Source organism: Gavia stellata, chromosome 11 (assembly GCF_030936135.1).
Source record: "Gavia stellata isolate bGavSte3 chromosome 11, bGavSte3.hap2, whole genome shotgun sequence".
In the NCBI taxonomy this organism is placed as follows: Eukaryota; Metazoa; Chordata; class Aves; order Gaviiformes; family Gaviidae; genus Gavia; species Gavia stellata.
The window spans coordinates 4,285,552-4,311,378 of NC_082604.1; the positions used below are offsets into that span (position 1 = coordinate 4,285,552).

At 39.8% G+C, this 25,827-nt stretch overlaps 2 protein-coding genes across 2 annotated transcripts in view; both read right to left on the reverse strand.

Annotated features, from left to right (window-relative positions):
- WDR33 (WD repeat domain 33) overlaps window positions 1–16,673 on the reverse strand; it is a 72,108-nt gene extending 55,435 nt beyond the window's left edge. Inside the window, exon 1 of the mRNA XM_059822389.1 lies at window positions 16,599–16,673. The gene's annotated coding sequence lies outside the window, so the exon portion shown is untranslated. The remainder of the gene's footprint in view (window positions 1–16,598) is intronic.
- Window positions 16,674–18,779: 2,106 nt separating this feature from the next.
- Window positions 18,780–22,795, reverse strand: POLR2D (RNA polymerase II subunit D). The gene is made up of 4 exons (XM_059822796.1): window positions 22,723–22,795; window positions 20,740–20,920; window positions 20,180–20,275; window positions 18,780–19,389 (listed from the first exon to the last, which is right to left on the reverse strand). The coding sequence occupies exons 1-4, from the start codon at window positions 22,793–22,795 to the stop codon at window positions 19,311–19,313; spliced, it is 429 nt and encodes a 142-aa protein (XP_059678779.1). The 3' UTR covers window positions 18,780–19,310.
- Window positions 22,796–25,827: the final 3,032 nt, after the last annotated feature.

A 25,827-nucleotide genomic window follows, 5' to 3' on the forward strand; every position in this document is an offset into this window, starting at 1 on the left:
CTGCCACATCCATAACACCACTGTAACAACACAGTTACTACAACATTAAGCTCATCTGAAACAAGAAAAAGGTATCAAAACTTTCTCACACAGGAAGTATGTCAAGTACCCCTAACACTACCTCAGATTCTCCTACAACTCATCAGAACGTAGCTAACTGTCGTACAGAAAGTTTCAGGTTTTAAATCTCAATGGTAAAATTTAGAAGGATAGTAGTGTTTTTGTATCAAAAAAAGAGAAAGCAGCTTTTTCAAATGAGCAAAACAAGCTGGCATTAAACATGCAAGTCCATCAATGAAGTCTTTCTAATGTAGTTTTAAAGCTTATGCATTACTCAGAAAAAAAAACTAGAGAAAATTTCCAGTACTAATCTCTCTTGAGTCTAAAGATATACACTCCTATACCAACCAGTGCTTTAAACCAGAGGGAAAAAGATATTTTTTTCAGGCCCACACATCTGTACTCACTTATTGGCAATGCAAAAACAAATTTCAAGACCAAGAATGCAGACAAAAGTATACACTGGGGCTTCCAAAAACCTTTGATCAGATGTATTTGCAAGAAAACATTACATAAAAATGCCTTTTTAGAGGAACACTCCAAAGCAACAAGTTAATTCATCATTTATTCTCATCTTTCAGAAAACAGAATCTCCCAAAAAATTATTTTCAATTACAAACATAGGTAAGTACAGCATTAGCTATGATATGGACCAATTTACATTGGACATACCCAAAACTATCACAAGCAGTGTCTAGCTTAGAATAGCATAAACAACACTCACTTAACATGCAATCAACATCAGCAAAAACTACTGTTTAAAAGGTGACCAAAGGCATAAACATGTTAAACCTCTTCATGCCTACAGACTCTTCCAAGTTCATGATTATGACAAGACAATATGTGACATCACAACTACGACAACAAGACAAGCGAAATGGCCCATGGTTAGGAAAATGAAGGGTTTATGTTCTAAGCCGCTTCTCCAACTTTTGAGAAAAAGCCTCCTACTTACTGTTACAAACTTTGCAAAAAGAATTTTGTTACCCAGCTGCTCATGATAATTTTCTTCTAATAACGCCTCAAATATCATGTTTTTATCCCCATAATATTCTTATGCCCAAATCCCATTTGCGTTCGTCATATATATATGAAAAGATATCAAAAAAGAGTGTGTGCACAACATACAGATGTGTGTATATACACACTGAGTGATGTTTCCAAAGAAAGAAGCTTGAGAAATGAAGGGTTTTTCTGGTGCAGATTCAGTTATCAGGTGAAACTGGAGCATTTATTTCCAAAGACCTCTACTCCAGTTAGACAAATATACCCATTTAACATTTAAGTTATCAGTATCTACTTCGTCTTTTGTTGGGAGAAACCAATGCCTCAACAGGCTCTCCTTTAGATTTTTTGCATCGGCTAAAAAAGTGTCTGAATTCAGTGTATGTATAGCTAAGCTCCTGCTGTATTGGGAGCGTGAGTAGAAACATGCAAACAAATATTAGAGGGCAATATGTAATCCAGAGTAGTAACATCCAAATTCCTATTTTAAGCAAAGAACGAAACTTTGTTTTTATTTTAGAATCCATCAACAAGGGTTTAAATGGAAGACTCCATTTCATCCTTAATGCACAGAATTAGAAGCAACAGCAGGATTTTTTCCAACATCAAGAACAGGTCAGCTCTTATTTTGTTTCTGGATAGTAATGTTAATTGCTATTCTCTTCTAGTTCATTATACTTTTATCGCTATTTGAACTGTGAATTGAATTTCTATATGCCATTCTTTCACATATCCTTATTGTTTGCAACAGAAACACAACTTTTCAGAGAGTTGACTGTCAGTTTTCCCCTTTCTGTCCCCACAAATACTCCTTCAAAGCTGACTAGCTTTCATACATTTGGGGGGTAAATGTATTTGGGGATATACAGAGAATATATGATGAATTCACTGAGCAAAGATAAGGCCACCCAGAAACACTGGAAGATAAGTAACTGGGCCTACCTTCCAGCTAAGATGACAAAAGAAAGCCTGGGAAATGCAATCAAATTGGGGAATAAATGAAGGCACATCTGACATGAAACTGAAGGCAGGCATAGGACGAGATGGACAAAAAACCCAAAGACGAGTTAGAAGAAACACAGTAAAAGTGGGAGAAACTACAGAAGCAAAACCAGTAACTGAGGAGCAAAGTCAGTCAAGAAAGAGAAAGTGAATGAGAAACCTGACAGACACAGGTTAAAAAAAAGAGAAGAAGAATTTAGTTGAGAGAGAATTGGGCAGAAGAAACTGCAGAACAGAACTCAAGGAGCTTGTGATAGGACCCAAGATGTCCATCGCTGTTCCTTAACTGTCAACACATACACTTGGAACAGAGCAAGCCTTTCATTCGTTCCTAATAGTGCCATAAGGTTGGCAGGTTTACTAATGCTATTGAGTCATCAGAGGGACATGGCTGTAGAACAGGGTTAAAAAATGAAAAAAGCCGAGGATGACCCAGGGCAGCATGGTATCACAAGACAGATGGATTTGTGGTTTGTTTGCTTTTTAAAACAAGAGAAAAGTCACATACAGTATTAGCCCATTACAGAAAATGGTTACCACTTAGTTTGTGTGCTCAAATAAGGTTACAAAGACAACACCAGCATTTCACTTAGTAACATGGTTACTTTATCATCTCACTTGGGTATGGCTGTTTCTTTAATATCAGAATGAAATCTCGCAATAAGTTTTGAAAATTGACATTGGAGATTTGGACTTTGCTGCCCAAAATCATGCAACCAAAGCAATTCACACACAACTTCACTAAATCAAAATAAAACAAATTAGATTAATCAAACCAAAATAAAACCCACCAAAGCATCCTTCTACACTGGTTTAATCAGATAAAGTTTGAAGAGAAAGGGAGTCATGGCTTATATTAAATCTGTCACTTCTTACAGATACTTCAATACTAAAAGAAAAAACTGGTTTATGTATCATCCTGACAAATTTATATGGTTTACCCAAAAACTAAAGATCAACTTTAATGAAGTGCAGTAACTGGTAACTAAAATGTGCTTGCCTATTTAATAGTTATTTTCCACTGATGTGAATACAACTTGGGTGCAGTACAGTGAGTAATATAACCTGAATATGTCAAAAGAAAAATATATTTCCAAATGGTAGAACAGAAGGCTATTCTCCCAGGGAGTGCAAGCAGCCAGTTACTTTGCAAACCCTGTGCTGCCCACGACACCGGAACATGCTGCAGCTTAAAAGACATTCCCCTGAATTGGCTAAACCAGCAAAGGAAAACAGGTGCTAAAAGTTTCTGGAGTCTATCTCTGTATTACTACTTTAAATGCATATTAGACAGTTAAACAAAGTACATGTAGGCTTTAAAGCAAGCACTTTTACAGTGTATTAGAAACAATAAATAGTAAATATTTGCATTGCAATAACACATAGGAGTCCAAAACATGGTTCAGGACATTCAGTGAAAAAAACACTATTAAGAGTAGAACCACCTCAGCTTTCTGAGGCAGAAGTACAAGATAAGAACACCAAAATGCAAAGTCAGCATAACAAGTTTATTGTTCAATACATCAGTAGTAAACGCCATCTTTCTTTGATTAGACAAGCACCTTTATATCTACAAGGTATTGATACTGCTTAATCTCCTTTTAGTAATGTTTCTCTAAATTCAAAAATCCTATTGTAAACAGTCACGCCTGAAAAAATGTGCCTCTGTGTTTTTTAATTTGTATATTAAGAAATCTGTAAGCACATCTGAATAAACACACCTGTTCTGAAAAAAAAATCAGACCAAATACAATTTAAAGTTATTCCTTTCCCTCTTTTACAGAGTATCAACACTGAGTTCTAAAAAATTCTCCTTTCTTTTGTCCTTTGGAGGAATGTGCATCTCTGCTCTGGAGACAAGCAGTGGATCCTTCCATGGCTTCCCCTTCCTGAAACATTCCCACTATTTTCAGGAAAGCTCCTTGGTCTCATCATCCAGTCCTTCTCCTTACCTGGGAATCGTACCTCTTCCCAGTGTGAAAGAAGTATTTGGAAGGATATATTCCAGACATAAGTGTTCTATTTTTGTCATCTTCAGCAATTTCTTCATGTTTTAGTAAAGAAGAAAAGAAATAAACATGCATGTACACACATCATTTCTCTATTACACAGGAATAGAGTCAGCCATCCTGGTTAAGGCCTGAAAAGAGGGGGAGACTTAAGACTCAAGCATTTATTGAAAGCATAAAATTACCAGGTAGTGGGTTACACAGAAAAAAGATTCTTCATTTTTGCAAACTGTGTATTCTTAAGTAAATGCTCTTCCTAATATTGTAAGCTAAATTAGGCAATCCCAAAATAAGTCCTCTTTTAAACAGCAAATGAACCTGAGCAAAAGATTAGTTTTGAATCATGTGTTTCTGCATCTCCACCACTTCATTCACTGAAGCGGATATGCTTATCATCTACAAGTATTAGAAACTCACATTACTAAAACCACTGCAAAAACAGCACTAGCAGCAGCAAGCTTTCGGCACGTTTTTCTGAAGATACACTTGAAATCTGCTGAAACTAATTTGCACGTCTGCCAATGAATTAAATTCTCACAGCACATGTGACTTTGCTTCTGCTCTATGCAGATGACATAATTTTTCTAAAGATCAGTCATAAGTTTCCTTCACAGTACATTAGATAATTCCCCTCTGAAAACACAGAAAAATTATCAGCATCATTTTTTTCTTTTTCATTTGCAAATCTAGTGAAGAATATATTCATTTAACCAATTCCTTGAATTGCTTTGTGTTTCAATTTCCTATTGTATTGGAAAAACATTTAATCAGAATTACATAACAAGATCACCTAAAGTCTGAAAATTATACATTTCTGTGAGGCACTCAGGAATCTCAAATAATTTAACAAATACTTTTTTTTTAATGTCCTTTTTTAGGTCATAGATTTTGGACACATAAAGCTGCTTCATCAAGAGTGTTACATCTCAACAAATTTAGTCCAGAAAGAATGCTATGGATCTTAGAGTTACAGTTTTATAACTAGATGATACCTTTCCCACTAATTATGAACGATAATGGCTGTATTAAGCAGGAATATAAAACTAGTTAAAAAAATGCATTCTCATCTTCAAAGCCACTCTGTGACCTGACTTTGAACTGCGTTAACAGAACGTCACTTTTTGTAAAAAGAGCATATACCCCAGTGATAAGGGAAGTTTGAATCAGTCAATGAGATGCAACGATGAAGTGCAAAGTTGCCCAACTTAGCCTGGTAGTTATGAAGGGATATATCTTTGTCAAAAGTAGACAAAAAAAACTTGTAACAATGGAAAAAATTGCATAAGGTTCTTGTCCTTCAAGTATTTAAAAAACTTATTCCCACTTTTGAATCACATAAGGCATGCCAATAGCATGTAGTTTTCTGCATTTTTATATGCAGATTTCCAAAAATTTTCTAGAAGATGTGGAGGCATGACTATAGCAAGTTTAAACCTAAGAAAAATAATACCATTCCTACAATCTGAGAATAGACTCCTTAATTATTCATAGGTGCTGCAGGTCCATAACACACCAAATCACAAAACTCAAGATGGAAATACTGACCTGTATTATACAAGACTGCTGTTAAGTAACATTACTGCTCTCTGCAGCAAGCAGATTTCCCCAGGGCTCTACTGCTGTACTCCCAATATACATTAGCATCCATTCTCTATTTTATTCTCTTTGTGAACAAAACCTCCCTAGAAATGGGTTTTAAATTCTGACCATGCAAAGGGGGGGGGGGGGAAGGATTTGGCAGCTTTCCCCATTCCAGTCATTCTATTTGCATTGAAAATGAAAAAAAAAAACCCAAAAACAAAGAACAACCAACTCCTACATCTTCATCAAAAAACCAGATACAGATACTTAAATTAATCATTGGCTAAGTAAAATAAACTACTCTGCCAAAAAGGTTCAATGACCTCTTCTTATTTGGAAACACTTCAAAGATTTGTTTCATACACAGCCCTGAATCTACTACACTAGGATGATCAGGGACCTAAAAATGCAGGTGGTTTTTTTTCCCCCTTTAATTTCCGTTCTGTAGTTTTCATTATGCCCAGTTTCACCATGAAGTTTAAACATTTGGATTTTTAACACAACCCAAACACATACACACACGATATGGAGTCTGAAAGGATAGAACATGTACCATTTCTAACACATCTATCAAGAAAAGAATAATCTTTCACTGTACAGTGAGCTACACCTGGCAAAAATGTGATTATTTTGATGCAGTTCAAAGGGTTTATTCTCTGCAGGAAGAGAAGCACTGCTGATACTTAATCGACATAAGCCCTACACCTTTGAAGTTTCACATACAAACACACTATGCCCAAGAACCTCTGAAATAGTAGGGAAAGCATACAGACAAAATCTGAAATAAAGAAATCTAAAAGCCCAAGGGAGAATGGGCTATCAGCGAAAAAAATTCAGACAGTCTGAAAGTCTCAAGTTACAGAGTCTGGGGGACAATCTTCAACAGTTGAGTCTGCTCAGCTGCACAGAACTTACATGTACATTTAACACTTTCTTAAAATTCTGCATTTCTAGCTCTAAACACCTAATAATCAAACAAATCTCAAACATTCCTCATTTTATGTTCAAACTAAACCCTTGACTCATTCTAAAACAGACACGTTTACAGAAGACAGGTGCTTATGTACATTATAAAAAAGTCAAAATACTTTAGTTCACAGCACTCAAGAGACAGGTCCTGCTTTACCACTTTGGCCACAGCAGAGAAAACTGCTTTCACAAGTAAAACAGCCTAGAATGATTCCCTCTCCACACCTCACAAAAGCAACTTGTACAGCAAGTTTTTTGAAGTGTACTTCAAAACAAACACGGAAGCAACCAATTGCAGAAGAGGATGTTTGGCAGACTGCACCTAAACCTCAGCTAGAAGATGCAGGGGATTTCGTCTGCTGCCGTGATTTCAGTATTACTGATTTGATAGTTTTGCTTTAAGTTAAAGTTTACTTGCAATATTTTAATAATTTTTTAATAATAAAACAATATTCTTCTTCCCTCTAAACTACCAATATATACCTTTATCTTTATTCCTGCTTAGCATTTGTCAAGACCTGCATTTAGATTATAACCCAGACTGTCTTTTACTACTGTGAGTCACTATGGTAATAGCAATTCATCTTAACTGGCTGAAATATATCCAGCTTGGTTTTCATGCTGAAGTGATTACTGATGCTGCCTTACCTTGGAGCTACCATTTTGTCAGGAAACAAAACTTTAGGACTAACTTTTAAATCACATAACACAGCATGACAAATACTAAAAAAAAAACCCAAACAAAAAACAACACACAACAAAGGAAAAGCAGTTTAAAGGCAAAAAAAGGCATCTCATCCTTGCTAATCCTAAATACCAAGATATTCTTCAGGTGGTTATTACATCAGGACCTGCTGAACTAACACTAATCTTGGTTAAAAAAAAAAAAAATCACAGCTGAATCTGCTTGGGATACTCCTCCTAGTTTCACCCAACATGCAGTTCACCTTATAAATAAGAACATATTGCTGGTTCATATTCAACTTGGCATTTGTGGTAACTCTCAGGTCCCCTCCAGTGAGACTGCTATTCAGTCATTTCACAGCTTGTACAAACCCATGAGACTATGCCAGCACATGGAGAACTATGCACGTCTCCTTGTCAATCTTCAGAAGGTTTCTGCTGACCCATTCCTCAAGCGTATCTAGGTCCCTCTCGACTCAAGTGCTACAAGATACACCCCAAACCACCAGACTATCATCATCTTTCCTCCTCAGCTCACTTATGATTGAACTGGAACTTTACCGGACTCTAGGGACAAATTATTATTTAGGTACCATACGGAAGAAATGTGGCCATTTTGCTTTCATTTGTCTATATGTGGCTCCTGGCACGAGGCAACTCCTTAGAAGACTCAAGCCCTCATTTGTGTAAAGCACACAAACAGCGGGGGGGGGGGACAACGGACACAGGGGGAGTGGAAAAAGAAACCAGAGTGGCAAGAAATACTACAAAAAGGTCTTCAGAGAACTTTATGATCAGTGGAAGGGAAAAGGACTAGAACTACTATAGCAGTCTGCAGGACAAAACTTAAGTAGGGCAACACAGCAACCAGCATCTTTGTTTCAGAAACAACCTACAGAGATTCTGATGATAAACAGAATAAAGTCCACACAATCTAACAGTTTGATTCTCTTCACACCATGGAACAGAAACATACATTTTAATATCTTAAACAAAGTTGAGTATCTGAGTCCCTAAGAGTTGCAAATTCAATGCTGACAAGAAGATATCAAAACCTTTTTAGTAAGGCTTGGGAATTAAGATCCACCTTTCATAACTTGTATCTACTGAATGCTTAACAAACATATCCAGAACTCTTGCAACTTCTACATAAAAGCAAATGTTGAAAGTATCAGAAGAGAAGAACTGAGAAAATCTCTACTTTGTGATCCAAAGAATGCTCTTTTCGTCTTCCTTAGCGTTACTCAGGCCACTCTTCTGCCAAAGCAATGCTGTTTGCCATACGAGTTTCTGAGTCAAATAAAGGTAGAAGAATATTGTCTTAGGTTTCCAGTGTCTTAGAAACTGAAGTCTGGAAGCAGGAGCAAAGGAAATAGTGCTATAATGTGTGATCATGTGAAAAAATGTGCCTTTATATGGTAAGCGAGAAGTGTAAGAAGGTAAAAAGCCCCCACAACTAAAAGCAATGTTTTTCAAAGATTCTTTTTCTGCTTCTCTCTCCAAAAAGAGATTTTATACTTCAGTAGAACACTTCAAGACAAAATAACTCCTTTTTATTTAATTGCGTATTTTAATGGTAAAAACCATTCACCACCCATGTCTACACCCTGGCTAACCTGCATCCAGAAGCGGAGGCTTTCTGTGACAGAGCCCCCATCTTCTGGACACGTCAAGGTCATTTACATACTTCATGTATTCAATATAAGAAAAGAAGATACTAAACACTTTCACAGCCACACTGCAGAATAAATGCCCTGTAACATACTACCCCACAGTACCTTTCTAGCAATATCCAACAAGATGTTTTTCTCCTCAAGGGTTTTTGATTCTATTTTGATAAAAAGATGTAGCAGATGCCCAAAGAAAGATTTATCCAAGCCAGAGATTTGTTTGTTACCCCCCCAAACCAAAACTCAAGGTTTTTGAGCAGTTAAATTAGCTGCTATGTTTATAGCAAAAGATGCAAATTAATTCCTACAGCTGCTATGCGCAGACATAGCTAATATAGAGACACCCTAAGCAAGAGTAGTGGAATTGGGAGAGAACAATTCAAAATTTATCAAATCACACAATGCTGATAAACAAGACTTATGGACCCTGCTAGGGAAATTCAAACCATACTTACAGTAACAATGCTCCCCATTATTGATTTACTGGTGAATCAAAGAAGTTTCAAGAAAACATAAATCCCATCAACCAAACAAACACCCCCTAAATTATGGAAACAGTGAAAGAAAATGGCACTTCTAAGTTACTTTGACCAAGTAAAGTTCTGACTGCAGATTATTTATGTGGATAAAGACAGAATTCATAAGTGTAGCTTCTCAATATCTGCTCCAGTTATGATTTAAAAGTCTAGTGTATATGCAAACTACTCTTTTGCCACAGTTTGGTGTGGAAGATCAATGCATAATCCCTGTTTGCTACTGATTAGCCTAGAAACTGTTTAATACAATGAGGAACAAACTTACAATAAGAAAAAATAAACTGGTAACTATTGTAATTTTAAACTCTCAGTGTTTAAAAGTCTACATAGTATCACTCAAGCAGTTCCAAAAGCTTTGTCAGAAACATGCCTATTTTAAAACAGTCAACGTAGAGATTCTTCTATATAAAAGAACCTTCAATACTAGAACACTTTCTAAATTGATGGCTGATCCATATACCACTTGCTCACACAACTGAAAATTAATTAGAAATACACTTGCTTTTAACTGGAATCACACAGACAACTCTTCCAGGAACGTAAGTTTTATGGTCTTCCCTTGTGCATTACGAGGCATGCAAATGCCTGTATATGATTATGAATATATATATACACACATTGCTCAATGATCACATTTAAGCTTCTTTAGTAAATCGCCTTCACATTGACCATTTACTACTGTTCAATAAAAGCATGTATTCATCTTCTCTACCACTACATTTTTCAGTAGAGGAAATTCAAGTTGACATACATCAATCCCACGCAAAGCCTTTCAAAGAGCAAGGATCTAGCATAAGATTTTCACCAACTACAGGAAGAATCAAGCTCCCCATGGGAATGACAGTTCAGTAGAAACACATGTCACCAGGGAGCTTCAGTTTTAAAAACTAGAGTTCTCCAAAGGTCTAAAATCCCTTGGCATTCCTTTCCTACTTCATATGGCCTGCCTTGAGAATATCAGCAAGCTTTCCTGGCAAAAGCAGCACTTCAGTCAACAGTTCTAGGTCAGTATTTTCATCTTACTGTACAGAAAGCTTGGCAGCTGTGGTTTATTACATTAGTCAAGAGCCTACAAAAGATACTATTAGAAATACTTAGTTTGTTTATTTATTGGGCTTAAATTTGCTGAGGAGACAAAAATATTTGCATCCACCAGTAGAAAAAGATTGCAAAACATCGTTTGATGACTGACTCAATTACGAATTTAACTCCAAACTGCATAATTTAGGAACAGTGCAAACATCACAGAATGAACATACTATATTAACACTTACTCAGCCTGCAGTCCTCCTACTTGCAAATTTGGGCAATCTATATTTTTTCTTGTGATATAATCACAAAATTTCACTAGTCTCTGCAAAGAAGTGTACCGGTTTGCTTAATAAACATGCCCCAATAGGAAGAAAGGCATTTTCAAAGTTAACTGGTGATTTTTACTGGGGTTGGGGGAAGGAGGACGACGGTAGGAAGCACGACTGCTCATCATGATCACACAATTTAACTGCAGCAATAGGTACTGAGTGAACTCCAGCATTGTTGGAAGAGTCTAGAGGATTGCTGAAATCAAGTTCCATAGCGACCCGAACCCAACCTAAAACTGCTGACACCAAAAAAAGCAGTCCTGCTTTGACCCTAATTGTGTGTTCCTGTCCTACATGAACCCTCCTTTAAGCCAACATGAACATCTGATGACCACACTGGCCATCCACCTAAAAAACTGCTCTGTGTTAACAGACCCTTTTTGTTAAGGTTAGTCAAAACCTAGAACAGCTTCTCAGCCAGCTGACTACAGAGTTCCAGGAATGCCTCTACTGACACAGGAGAAAAAAACAATTGACCAGAAGCAGGGGAAGTTACCACTTCGGTCTGCAATGCCTGCAGATGACCGCAAATGTACGCTGGACAGGGTAGAGCTGCACCATTATGCCATCCTCAGGCTGTAAGTCAAGCACTGGCATCAGCTGGAGCTGTGGTACTACTTGTACAACTCAAAGTGCAGCTCCTGCCAGACCCAAATTTGTGGATGAATACTCATACACCCATGCTAAAATACAAATCACTGAGTTGCCAAAACTTCATAATGAACACGAGAACTACACCAAACCCAAAAATACTACAGACTCCTTGTCATCCAGCCTCTGGCCTCCCTTTAAAAAAAGGACACATTAACATATTCTTTTGTATCATGTTTCTTTTGGATTTGGGAAAATTATTTAAAGGAACCCTCAAATGCTTAAACCCAAGAAACACAGATTATTTTAAGTATCTGTGTGCTCATCTTGAAGGGTATAAAACACTAATATAAAGAACTGATCAGTGTCAACACATCTACACTTTTAGTTGCAAAACTGCTTTTGGCCTATACTGCCACACTGTTCAACTCAGGGTTACTCACTTTTGGGTAGAGTTCCAGGTGAGTGACTAAAAGCAATCTAAATTCAGCTTCATGACCAACTACCTTAAATTAGAACCTGGTACTAAATAGAAATTATCTTAAACATTTAGGGATGTATTTTATAAAGAGCTGATATATCTGCTGTATTAACTAAGAACAGAGCATACTTCCTCTCAACACGTGGTTACAGTCACTCAGTGCAGTGTAAGTCAATGCTATGGCAGACACAGATAGTTCCCATCACCTCTTCTTTCCCTACCGCCTCACCGGTTCCAGGACCAGTGCTTCTACGACACAGGCCAAAACACAAAACTGAGCCAGATTAAAAACAAACATAGTACTTCTGCTCACAGAAAGGGTCCCCCTGTACAGCTGCCTGCACCATTGTATGAACTCTGGTACCAAGATAAGACAGGCAACAGAATATTATGATTTTAATTATTTAAAAGAACTAAAAATTCTAGGTTACATCAAGTTTATAACTCCACTGGTAACATTTTCAAAGCTTCAACAGTTAACTTTTTTTTTTTTTGAACCAGCACATTTCATTATAGTGAAGACCAATTAAATAACAGCAATGAGCTCATGAAAAGCATGTTGTTGTTCTTCGTATCAAAATTAACTCACTAATTAAAAGTAAATAGAAAGTAACAAGTGTTCAGATTTAACAAGTGTGTGGAGAAATACCCTGTTTAAAAGAAAAATTAAATTGAAGATAATCTTCTAACTCCTTTTTTGATAGACAAAAATGTACCAGGGTTATTTGTTGCAGCATGTAAGTGCCCAGAGAGAAAGAGATGTTTTAATTTGTGTCTGAAGAATGTGAAAAATTGCTTATACTTTTTATATTCTATGTACAAGAACACTTCCATGTAATTGTTTGAAACAACACTTGTGTACAACACAAAAGTTTTATCAGGGTTAGTCAACAGTAAAGTTTAGTACTATAGAGCAAGTCTTTCTTCCTACAACTGAGAGAAATTGTGATAGAAGCAATGGCTCTTGAAACTGCTTAGAACAGAACCCTCAATTCCTGATAAGACTTCAGTGCAACCTACTCAGTACAATTCATTATTATTACACTTGGTACATTTTTCAATCTTTAAAGTATATTTACATGGATTTTCAGCATTAAAGATTATCCCATATTATGGAAGTTGGCACTCATTATTCCTGTTCAACATGGTATCTTAATGAACAGGGTTTGGTGATTTTTTTTTTTTCCCCCCCTCAAGTAAAAAGCAAGTACATAGCTTCCTAGATAAACTGGGTTCTGTTTATCACGGCCATTCTTCCTACACAGAACCATACTTCTTACATTTTATAATTTGGTGCAGCGGTAAAACAGAAACAATACCAGTTAGCTTAGTTTCAAAGCGTAAAATAATTTGGTCTCTAGTATCCCTCCACATTCAGAGGATGCCTTACAAATTTTAACTGCGATCACTCTAAGTAAGTAACAAGGAACTGTACCAAAAAAGTATAATGGCTCAAGGGAAAGTTTCAAGTCAGTAGTAGATTTAAACTCGTATGTTCTGACTTGTGCTTAAGCTATTACAAAGTACAGTTTTTATGTTTCTTTCCAGGTTAGTTTTTTGTTTGGCTTTCAGGTTTTTTTTTTCTTCTTTAAATCAAGTCCCATTTAGACAAGGGATAAGAAGCTTGAAATAAAACCTTTTAAAGTAAGCAAACAATGAAGGGCTGGAATACTGAGTCATTTTTCTAACTACAACCTCCATAAAAACGCAGGCTTCTACTATGCTACAACACATTCAGGCCTTACCTTTTCCCACCATAAACTTTAATCTATATCACCACAAACCGAAGAAAAATTTTAACCAGTAATTCACATCGCCATGCATGCACCGTTTTCATGCTAAATGTGTTATCAAAAGTAATATTGCACAACAGAAGAGAGACTAGCTTACTTTCTTTCCTGGTAAATATATACTTCATATCACATTTCACATTTCACAACAGAATGATTGGTACACCCAGCCTGAATGTGGAGAGCTGGTTGAACCAGAAATGACATTCTATTAAACACCAAGTAATTTTTTTAAATACTAGTGAGCAAAAATGGATTGCTGGTAAGTTTAGCACCATTTTAAAAATATGGTATCATGTATGCTCTAAATTGAAGCGAAATTAATACCAAAATACAAGCAAAGAACTATTCAGCTATCAAAAAGTCTGTTTCTCGCTCTTACTTTCAGAGATTCTCTATGATAAGAGAATAAAACTAAGGATATTTTAAGGTTTTAATCTTTTGAAAGATCTTTACTGTACCGCCTCCCCACCATTAAGCTCCACTAATGCTCAGTTTAACTGAGGTTTACTTATCAATGACATTTCTTCAATAACTATACCAACCAATCCTAATATCTTTATTTTCACTTTTTATAAAACTTTTGGTAACAAAATGATAAAATATCAGGAATTAAAATACAGCAAAACAAAGAACAAATTTTGTAAAATTCACAAAGACACTACAGAAAGTTTTCAGTTTGTTTTTACAACCTGCACAAAGATATGAGTAGTTTTCTAAATTATAAGCTAGAGTAACACCTGGGCAAGGCTAAAATTATTTTTATTTCCAGCACTAGTGAACCAACTATGGAAATTCCCTAGATACCAACCCTGTGGCTAGCAGATGCAAAAAGTGAAATATTTTGCATGGAATCATCTCAGTAAAAAGTTAAACGGTACTCCTTTCATATCCCTGCTCAACCAAAAATCTTTTCCACAATATTTTTTTTCAGGTGAGTCAGAAGACTAAGACATCTGCTAGGGATGGGAACAAAACAGAAGCTTTCTCATCCCCTCCTCAGATCAAGGCCTCTCTTTGCTGCAGCAAAAGGCTTTTCTAGTACCTCTGTCTCAAATGCAATTTAGGATCACTACGCTACTACTTCCTGTGCTAACCTCTGCTGCTAACAGGAATACAAAACTGATGAGAAATTTTAAATTCCAGGGGTCCAAACAGTCTAATGTTTACTGCTGCAAGGATTCAATGGAGGACCAACACTTAGGCAAAGACTTTACCTGTTTATAGTGACTGACATTTAAGTTAAAAGGTTTTAGCAGCTGTAAGTGTAGAGTATTAAACTTACATTAGTTACTAGCACCTAACATTCTCAGAGAGATTTGTTTTTTTCCCCATCTTTCACTATTTATTTCTCAAAATTGATGCTCTTAATATTATCTGGTAGTTCCATCCACTTCTGAAACAGTCAAATGCAGGAAGGTCATGTAAAGCTTACCTTCTAAACTGTAGAGCAGTTGGGCAGAGAAATCCAAAAACTTTAATAGCAAAGCAATTAAAGACATGCCAGATTTTTCTTATCATGCTGAGAGTGTTTAAATAAGACGACTTTTAACTACGTGTTCAGATCTTCCCATTAGAAATACTATAGCACAACTGAACAAGATGTTAAGAACCAGATTTTGAAATATGTTTTATGATTATATAGTCTTACATTAAAGATGATGGCAGAATATTGCAGCAAACTGTTGAGAAGTAAAAGCCGGCTTAGCTGATAAAGAATTCAGGAGGAGGAGGGAACTCTGAAGTACACTGACACAATATTGTTTGCATATTATAAACTCTGACAAATATATACATAGTGCTGCCTGTATTAAAGGAAGGATAGAACAGTTTGAGTTAAGAAAAGCATAAGAGGATAAATATTTGTTGCAAGGAGAAGGATGCGGGACTAATGTCTGCACAGGAAAACGGATTCCCAAATACTACTCACAAATTACGATTAAGCATATAATGAGGTACAAAACCAGTAGAGTACATAACTACTTACCTGTGATAACTTTTCTAAGACCAACAGATCTGCCCAAATTCATATCACTATTTCAAAATACTGTATTTGAAACCATACAGCTATCTACTCATAACAAAGAAGCTAACAGTCAGCAAGAGAGAAATAACATCCATCTTCAAGAAGGCATGAGTTTCAATGAGTTCTCTCCAACGAAAAATGCTGAAGTATTTTTTCGAATTTAACAGGTCACCTAGGTTTCTACCCATGTCATAATCGTAGACTGGTGAGTCTCAATCAGTGGAACGTACCACCACAACGTCATTAAATACATCCACCCTTCCAGAATAAGCAAGTGTCTGCTACACATGGTTGTATCTACCTGTAACGGCCAGGGCTTCCCAAGCCGTATCTTCAAGCAGTCACAACCCGACCTCTGCTCAAATCCAAAGCGGAGGTAAGAATAATAATATTGTACAAAAAAAAAAAAAAACAACGGAGTAGAAAAAGACAAGATTGAGAGGCTCGGAGAGGCCACGACCAGACACCTATGCAGCAATCAGGGGACCACCCGCCTGCTATCAGCCCCAGCTTTCGCCGCCACCTCAGCCCTCCAGCACACTCCACCCCACGGGCCCGGCGCCGCGGAGCTGGGCCCTGCGCTCAGCTCATCCCGCGGACAAGGCCTGGGCCCCCCGCTCCCGACGGCGCTCCCAGCCCGAGCAGCCCCACGGCCCCTCACTACTGCACCCACCCCGCGCCGTTGGTGGGCCGCGCCAGGGCTCAGCCTCCTCCCGGCCCTGGCCGCACCGCTTCTGGGCCGCGGCCTAAAAATGGCGGAGGCAGCCGCACTTCCCAGGCTGCTCACCCCTGCGCCCGCCCCGCCAGCGGCCCTAGCACCGAGCCCTACTCACCGTCCAGCCGGTCTCTCGTACCCCGACTCCGCGCCCTGTCGTCTCACCACTCGCCTCGTCCCTCCGGCCCCGGAAGCCGCCGCCTCACGAGCCCCCACCGCGGCAGGCCGCCATCTTCCTTCCCCCACCAGCGACCGGGCGGCGCACGCGCCTACGTCAACACGCTCAGCTGCGCGAGAGGCGGTCCCAGCGCCCGCGGGGGCACGGCGGCTGGAAGACTGCGGCCAGTGCGCAGGCGCGCGGGGCAGGGCGCGCGCTGCTTCCGCGAGCCTCCCGCCGTGCCACGACCTGCGCCTGCGCTGCCAGAAGCCCGGCGCCCCCCTGACCCTTCCCCTCGAAGGTGGAGGCGCGAAGAGGTGCGCGCATGCGCACTGAGAGGCGAGGAGGCTGGCGGGGGGCGGGTCGGGTCTGAGGAGAGGGGGTGCGGTGCCGGAGGCGTTTCGCTGCCCCTGTGGCGTTTTCTTGGGGGAAAAGGATGACCAAAATTCAACCCATGAACCCGCCGTGGCGGGGAAGCTGCGTCCCCGGGCCCCCCCGCTGTCTCCCCTGGGCCTGTGCTTTGACGACGCTGTGGGCAACAAGGCCTCTGCCACCGTCTCTGCTGGCTCCAGCCTCTGCAAAACGGGTAGTACCGGCAGCTGGACAAAATACCGCTTCCAAACCGCATCGCCTTGCACCTCTCGTGTAGTTCTGTATTTCTGTACTGCTTCATGTTAATACTCGTACGTGTTCACCAAACAGGTGCTATGACAGAATCGCACCTTGCGCGATTCCCTTGGACATCTTCCCTTCCTCTTCCCTGTCCTGATTACCGGGTTTCAAAGCACAACAGTCAAGAGCAACTAATCTCAATGCTCATAATTATCTATTTGTAGAGGGTGGTGCAAATCTGCTGAGATCACTTTAAGATGGCTAAGTCTGTTACACTCCTCCTCCGGAGCCTTATGTTAGCTTACAAAGGTATCAACAAGTAGTAATGCCTCCCAATTGTAATTATCACATCCTTTTACCCAGAAGTGTAGGTAAAGAGGTCTAGAGTGTTGGGGTTCTTTAATAAAAATGAGTTCTCATTAAGGTATGAGAGCCTGTGTATTTAAAAGATGAAAATGTCTTAAAGCTGCTTGAACAGCAACATTTCATAGGGGAAACTGAGTTACAGTGGGAGCAGCTACTGGAAAGCTTATCCCGTATCAAAAGGAGTCACTAACCTTTATAAAATAAAGATTCACCATGCCACCTTGCTTTTATCTTTGTTCTTTAGTTATAATTATCCTGATCCAGTTAAAGTTACTCTGGTTAATTAGAAAGGCATGTCTGGTTTATTGGCTTGCAGGAGATATAATGCCACTAAAGCACAGAAATAAATGTTATTTGAGGTAACGTGCCTCAGCTGAGGTAGCCCAACCGGTTGTCATAGACCAGCTTAGCCTTCCAGCACAGCAGCTACATTAAGTTTCCAGAAAGAGTTGAAATAATACCTTATTTCTTTCCCTTCTGCAACATCAGTGAAACTCTATTGCTTATTATCACAAGCAGTGCCTTAACACACCCACCTGCCTCTTTGTCCCAGCTGTTCTGTCCTGCAAAAATTCCCTTCTTCCAGGTGTGTGGTGAAATTACTAATATTTAAGATTTGAGCGGGCTGGCCAAGAAGTTTACCCTAACTAAAAGAACACTGCTTTCAACTAAAAGCTAACAGTCTGTGATTGTTGCCAACTCCCCACTTCTGAGCTAAGACCATACCGGCTGTGCCGCTCCCACAGGCTCCACCACGAGGCATCCCTCCATAGTGTCACGTTATTTACTGCCTGATTCCTTCCTAGAATGGTGACAGTGAGCAAGCCACCTAAGGAGTCCATCCCTCCCCAGGATGGACACCCGGCTTTGTTAACATTGAAATGATTGGTTTTCCTCACCTTTTTCTTTTCTGAAACGGTATATAGGCTGGGTGTCTGCGATCACTTGGCAGAGAACAGGGGAGCAGAGGGGGAGATGCTGCCCAAATGTCCTCTCACTATGACCATAGTTAATAAAGCTTCTGTCTGACCTGTCCTAAATTGCACTTATGTTACTGCACGCGTGGAGTTCCCAGATGTCCCACACAGGTTAATAATCACAGGATCTGTTTATCAAAAAAGTCCTCATTAATAAAATCATAATATGCATCTAATGTTTACAAAACACACAGCCTTAATTATAAATCTTTTAATTTACACTAAACAATAGAAAATTACTGAAGCTGTAAAAATCCACTGTGCTGATCAAACAATAAAAAAACAAACAAAAAAGCCACCACAGAAATTGATGCCACCCATCACTAAACTTTCTGAGAGTGAAGAACAAGTTTCTCCATCTCTTTTAGAAGTTCACAAAAAAAAAAGTCACATCTACATTTCTGCTACAAAACAGAAACATGTTGAAAATTCCCAAATCGGGGAGAGGGATTTGGAAGAAACAAATATTTGAGCCATTGGGAAAAGGCTTTTCAGGTTCTTTGGCTCTCACGATACAGGCGTCCTTACCAACATACACATGGAACAAACCAAAAGGACGACACTGGTCTCCAGTCTGAATGCACCCCTGGATGACACAGCCCTGGAGCACCCTGTATCCAGAACTCCCCTTACTTAACTGGGAGCTGGATTGGTCCAGAGGGCTGAGAAACAAAGTTCCCAGGTTTTTCTGTTCAGATAAAGGGCTTGAGGGTTAACCTTAATACTGGAAGCTGCGTTTAGTCTGGATGTCGTCAAGAATCTGCTGTAATTCCTCATCTTCAAATCGGCCCTCTAGGCTGCAAGATAAGAACAATGAGGATACGTTAAAGGTTTCAGAAATAATCTCCCCCCGGATTCATTTCAGACAGCCATAATTCTCTCCCGTCAGTCTCAACACCATCATCACTCACCTGTAAGGTACCAGCAGGCACCATCTATAACATTACTGTACCACTCTAATCCCCATGCAGTGCCTCCTCAAAATGACAAAACTCCATCCTTCCCAGAACTTTCTGCTGAATAATTTCAAAACGTTTTATCAAAAAGGCAAGGCAGGTGCAGGTTTAAATAGACCTCTAAATTAAGTCCATGTAGCCTCATGCTCATATGCCAGTCCAGTCTTGCTACGAAATCTTAGCATACACGGAAGAAACTGTAATTCAGGTGAGTGTTTCGTTCTCTCCTCTATCTCCGGGCATGAGGTAACAGATCAAGATACAAAGAAGTTACTGCTCCCCTGTACATTGTCCACAAAACACTTCATAGGAGCAATGTCATTTCCTCCAACAGGAAAAAAAAAAAAAAAACACAAAACCCCCCAAAAACCCCAAACACAGCTGGGTGGGCTGTTTACACTTAACACACCCAATTTAAGCTGTTTACACTTAATCCAGTAAATGTCAGAAGTGTCATTAGGGAGACGTACAAAGATTGCCTCACCGTCAGACCAATGGGTAGGTGAAGAAAGACCGAGACCAAAAGCTTTTCCATCAACAGAGCTGGATTGAAGAAAAAGCATCTGCCCATAGCCGGCTTTAGGTCACCAGAAAGTATAAGGCAGTCCTTTTACAATATATAAACGCTCACCTAGGAATCAAAGCTTTTGCTTCTTCAGCTGTCTCAGGACACAAGTTAGCCAAACATGCCAGTTCAAATTTATGGAGCTTTTTCTGGAGCAGCAAACTGTAAGGAAAGACAGTAACTTGGTGAAATTACAAGAAAGCTAGAAATACAAAAGGGCATAAACCAAACCATATAGATATCTTTTTTTCACTCTGCTTTTGGCACTGAAGTGAATGTTTTTTCAGGAGGAAAGATTCATTATATAACTGCATAGAGAAAAAAAAAGTCACATCTGTTAACTCCACTTCCCCAGAATTACTCTACAAAGTCTAGAAAATCCTCCCATTTACTGCAGTCAGCTGTCACTTAAATATTGTTAACAAACCAGTTCAGAAGGCTTGACCTAGACAAAGTACCACCCTCCGTGACGAATTATGATCAAATTTCTGGCCTCTTCAGAAAGACAAGATTCAGAATTATAGCACAGATCAGGAAACACCACTAAACTGTACTTTCATAAAGCAACATCAATATTACACACCAAATTCTCCAGTATAGTCTTACACCCTAACTTTTCCACGCACCTACGGACACTGGCAATGGTTTCACGGTTTTTGAAGCGGCTGAAGCGCGCTGTGTAGTTCAAGGTTTTCATGAAGACTTCTGAAAGCTCCTGCTCATCTTCTGCACTCTCATTCTGTTGCTTACGATGCTCAAGAAGCATATGTACTTCTGAATTTAGAAGAGTTTCCGCAGTTTCAAATTCTGCATTTGAATGAGTGAACATCAGCACAAAAAAGGTAAAGCATGGATGAAAAAGTCCACTTACAGAAGTTTTCTACATAAATTTAGCTTTGGGCAATAAGGAAATGAACAATGTGTTTCACTGTAATTGTGCAAGCCCTTTTACCAATGATTGGGCAGCACTTCATATTGAAAATGCTGACAAAAATTACACCATTTTAAGTGACAATCCAATGTGTTTGTCTTTTTGACCACACATTTTACATTTGCAGCCCTAACCTTCTGATTTGTCACATTTTTGCAATATGTTTTCTTCACCCATTTTTGGCAGAACTTAAGTAATGTATGACTTGTTTTAGAAAAAAACATTTAGAACTGTAATATTAAAAAAATTCAAAACTGGCATCTATGGTCTTTAGAAGCCTTTAGAAGTTCTTAAAGTAAATGTGGATGCTGCTGAGTATTTTAGAGAAGGCTTCATTTACTTGAAAGGTTAATTACAGAATCACAGAATCACTACGGTTGGAAAAGACCTGTAAGATCATCAAGTCCAACCTGGAAAAAAAGAAACAAAAAACAACCACCACACAACAACAACAAGCCACAACACACCAAAAACCAACCCACCCAACACCACACAGCACCATGTCCATCAAGTTACATCCCACAATGCCACATCCACACGCTCCTTGAATACCTCCAGGGAGGCTGACTCTACCACCTCCCTGGGCAGCCTATTCCAATGTTTCACTACTCTCTCAGTAAAGAACTTTTTCCTAATATCTAGCCTGAACCTCCCCTGGCGCAACTTGAGGCCATTTCCTCTAGTCCTGACCCACTTAACTTTATTATTATCAGAAAAAAAACATTCTAACCAATCTTAATAGGTTTTTCCCCCCTTTTTAGCCAACTCCCCTTGGTTTTGTTCATCGTCATCATAATCATCACTGTATTTATTCCAATAACAAGAAGGTCTTTCAACATCAGCAGTACGAGCCGTTCAAAGCAGCAGGATCAGAGATGGCATCCCTGGGTGCCCTTCAGCCCTGTTTATAAAAGCAGTCAGCTACAGGGCAGTGCTAAAAAGGGACTGGCAACTTTTATTTTGCATGGAGCAGTAAAGTAACTTGGGCTGAACATGGGTAGGCCATAGATTTTAGTGTAAAAACATCCAAACCCCAGTCTTTCAGAACTATGTTAAAAAATGCAGCACGAGCCCCCTTTTTTTTTCTTGTCCTCTTCCAGGGCAGCTCTAAGAAATTAATACAGCTCTGGAATTTATACTGAATAGTTTTCTGAAAAGAAATACACAGACTGTTAGTGTCCCTAGTTGCAATTCAGGCTCTGGATGGCTGGTTTCCAAAAATGCTGCATTAGCCTACCGTCAAGAAAACATCGATTAAAAAGTAATAGCTACATGAAAAATCAAGAATCTTCTTGCTATAACCTCATACGAAGAAGAATTTTTTATTCCTGTACGTATATGTAGTGCGCCGCATGAGTAAGAACAGCCATACTTCAGCAGTCACCGGTTCCTTAAATACATATATGATTTATTACCCCTGATTTTTCACATCTGGGGCTGTGTAACTGGTGTATTCGTGACCGGTGGGGCGGTCTGGCGGCTGAGCAGCGCCCCGGTCCACGGAGCCGCTCGGCGAGGCCGGCGCCGCGGGACAGGGAGAGCTCGTTCCCTCAGAGGCGCCCGCGGGCTCCGCGCGCTGCCCAGCGGCCGCCGCCAGCCTCCCACCACCGCCCGGCCCGGCCCGGCGCCCACGGCCCCCTCGCCGCCCCGGCTCGGGCGGCCGGCCCGCGGCGCGCACCTTTGGGGAAGACGAGCTGCGAGGCGTCCTCCTCCACATCCGCCACCCGCGGGTCGCTGCCGCCCGCCGCCATCGCCTCAGCCGGCACCGGAAGCCCCGCCGCCCGGAAGCGCGGCACCGCCGCCTCAGCCCCGCCGCCCGCCAGGGGGAGCCACCCGTCGGTGACGGGTGGGGCGGGCGGGAAGCGCCGTGTGGGAGCGCTGCCGGGGGGACGGGGGGTACATCTGCGCGCGGCCCGCGCTGAAGAGGGTCTGAAAAAGCGCGGTTACGCCTGTGGGACACCGGGGGGGAGCAGCGGGAACAGGGTGCCTCAGCACACCCACAAAACCCACAGCCCTCAAAGGTGCGTTTAAGCTCGCTTGGGAAGTAGCTCCTACAGACCGAAAGCAGTGGGGCGCTGGAGCTTTATTTCTGTAAAGACAGGCCGAATAAGTGTGACAGACCAAGACGTTGTGGGCCCGAAGTCTTACAACGCATAAGCCACGGCCCGAGAGAGCAGTCTGCGGTGGGAACGCTGAGGGAAACCACACTTGTCTTTTCCACGAGCAAACCCGGAGGAAGGCTCCTTCTGGTCAGTCGTTTAGGAAGTAACGGAGGAGCCCAAAACTCTGCTGGTCCCCCTCGTCAGACTGCCCAGAAGCACCGAGGCAGCAGATCCACCTTCACCTCTCTGGCTTCACGCCCGAAGCGGATCAGGGAGCTACAGCCTACTCCGTTTTGCTGCCAGAACATCCTCCAGCAAACCCTGACCTCAGGAAAACTGTAACTGTACCAGAATTTCTATCTAGCTCACTGTTATTAATGCATCGCAGTTTGTGAGGACAAGTATTGATACCATCAATAACACACTTTGAAAGGGAGGTCACTTTTTCAGACTACCCAGAAGTAATCTATAGACCCCTAAAAGTTATAGGTAGGCTGAAAATTATTATAGTTCTCCCAACACTATGTCATGGGAACACTGCCAGCAAAATAACTTACAGAATAGTATTTTCCCAGGAGAGCTCACATGTGAGTGCCTAACCAGCCTAAGACTCTTAAAGTAATCATCTTACTAGACCTTACTATGTCACCCCGCACCCTTAAAGAAAGGCAAAAATAGACTGTTGAAAGATTTATCAGGAAACCACTCCTGTTCTCATGAGCTTGCATCCATACCTAGGTGAGTAGTTTCCTGCATGCTGGGAAAAGGAATGCATTAAGAATAAACTATAAGAATATGAAGGGGTCAAATCATAGATCTGAAACATTAGTTATCTCGATAAACGAGCATGGTAGAGAAACTGATGGAAAATAATTTGTTAAGTGGAACAAGCAGAAAGACATTGAGGAAGATCAAATGAAAATATCTCGGGGAACATCTGGCACATTAAACAATTTCAGTTAGGTTTACAAGAAAACAAGGAAATCTGTCAGACTGATGAAAGAAGCATTTATCATCACTTGCAATCCTGATGGCTTCTCAAATAACCCATCTCCTCGGAACATCATGATTCTCAGACTAGTAGGTAGCTTGCAGTTAATAATTATTAGTTATTAATTTCACTTTTGTTTTTCACCAAGGATCCATTCTACTTAAGCATACAAAAACTAAAACAATTAAGGGAAAGCCAGATACTTGCAACAGTTTATGTGTACCACTGAAGAGGCTATCGTGAAAGATAAACGTTCATTATCACTGATACATTTGGTTAAGGTCTCAAGAGCCAAATAAGAACATTCCTGAATGGAACCTGCTCCCCAACCCCCCCCCCCCCTTTTTTTTTTTTTAAGAATTTAAAAAATGCACTTACAAAAGCACAGTAAATATTGTTCAGCTACTGCAACAAGCCAAACATAACAGAGTACCCGACTTTTCCTTTGTTATTTTTAAAATGCACTGGCTTCTTCCTCATTAATAATGACTGTTTCAGCATTTATCAATTCAATTGGAAAATGTGCATAAAAAAGGAAGATGAGATAGATTGAAATAAAGTGAATGACTATAGGAAGTTTCAGGCATATTTAACAGTCATATCCTAAACCAGACAGATTAAAAAACCCCCCAAACTTGGCCAAATCTATCATGAACAGCAGCCTCTAGTATTCCATTGACCCTTGCTGGAGATATGATATTAGATAATGGATTGTTAGACAGACCTACTATGGTAATTTCTACATAGCGATAATTTAAAAACAGGCCCAGTAACAACTAAGTGCACCAACACAGATCTTAAAAAAGCTTAGCTAAATACCTCTATGTAATAAAATGTGGGAAGAACTAATAACAAGGATGTTCTATTATTAGTATAACCATACTTTGTAATATGCATTCCTTCTAATTTGGCAGCAGCAGCAATGTTATCTTCCTAGCAGTTTTTAAGCTTTCTAGCAGTAATTACGTATTTTGTGTGGAGTGTCAAAACCCCCAACTTAAAAAAAAAAAAAAAAAAAAAAAGCAAAAGTTGTTGATGGATGAAAAGTGGTAGGATTAGGCTATTGAAACCTTACTCTCTTTTCGTTATCACCAACATTTCTAGCACATTATAGGAATAGGTCAAAATCCTTGTGGATATAACGTCACCCACTCAGAATACCATGTGCCATAATAGCCGTTATTGCACAAGACACACATGCTTTTTCATCTATGTTCTTAAAAGTGTAACTCTTCACATTTAGGTTTTTGTATCATTTTACCTTTGTTTATTTTTACTCCATTTAAAATTATGTATCCAAAACTATAATAAATGAACATGCGTGAGCAATATACAGTTATACCCAGTAATAAAGTGATAATAAGCCTCCGAATGCAAAACTGGCTCTTGCATGACCTGTTTTTAAATACACATATAATGACATCTAAACATACTATCAACTGGTTGTATAATAAATAAATTATGTCAGAATTCATCTGATTATAAGACTAGTGTAAGTGACTATAAAAAAGGAAAAAAAATAGGGTTCAATAATCTGGATATTGGTCAATTTGTAGCATTACATACTTGTTTTAAGGAACATGATAACAATAGTCTTCTGGGCTTTCTGTGTTTTGGGAGCGATCATCAAATGTCGCCGAGACATTTCTCAGATTGTAGCAAAACCAGTTTAGGAACTTTTCTATCCTAC

Bases quoted from the DNA above. Each gene is read 5' to 3' on its own strand.
- POLR2D (XM_059822796.1), bottom strand. From the start codon at position 22,795: ATGGCGGCGGGCGGCAGCGACCCGCGGGTGGCGGATGTGGAGGAGGAC. The intron at 20,276-20,739 runs GTGCGTGGAAAA...CTTTCCTTACAG, and splicing joins ACCATTGCCAGTGTCCGTAG to TTTGCTGCTCCAGAAAAAGC. The intron at 19,390-20,179 runs GTGAGCGTTTAT...CTTATCTTGCAG, and splicing joins GCAAAAGCTTTGATTCCTAG to CCTAGAGGGCCGATTTGAAG.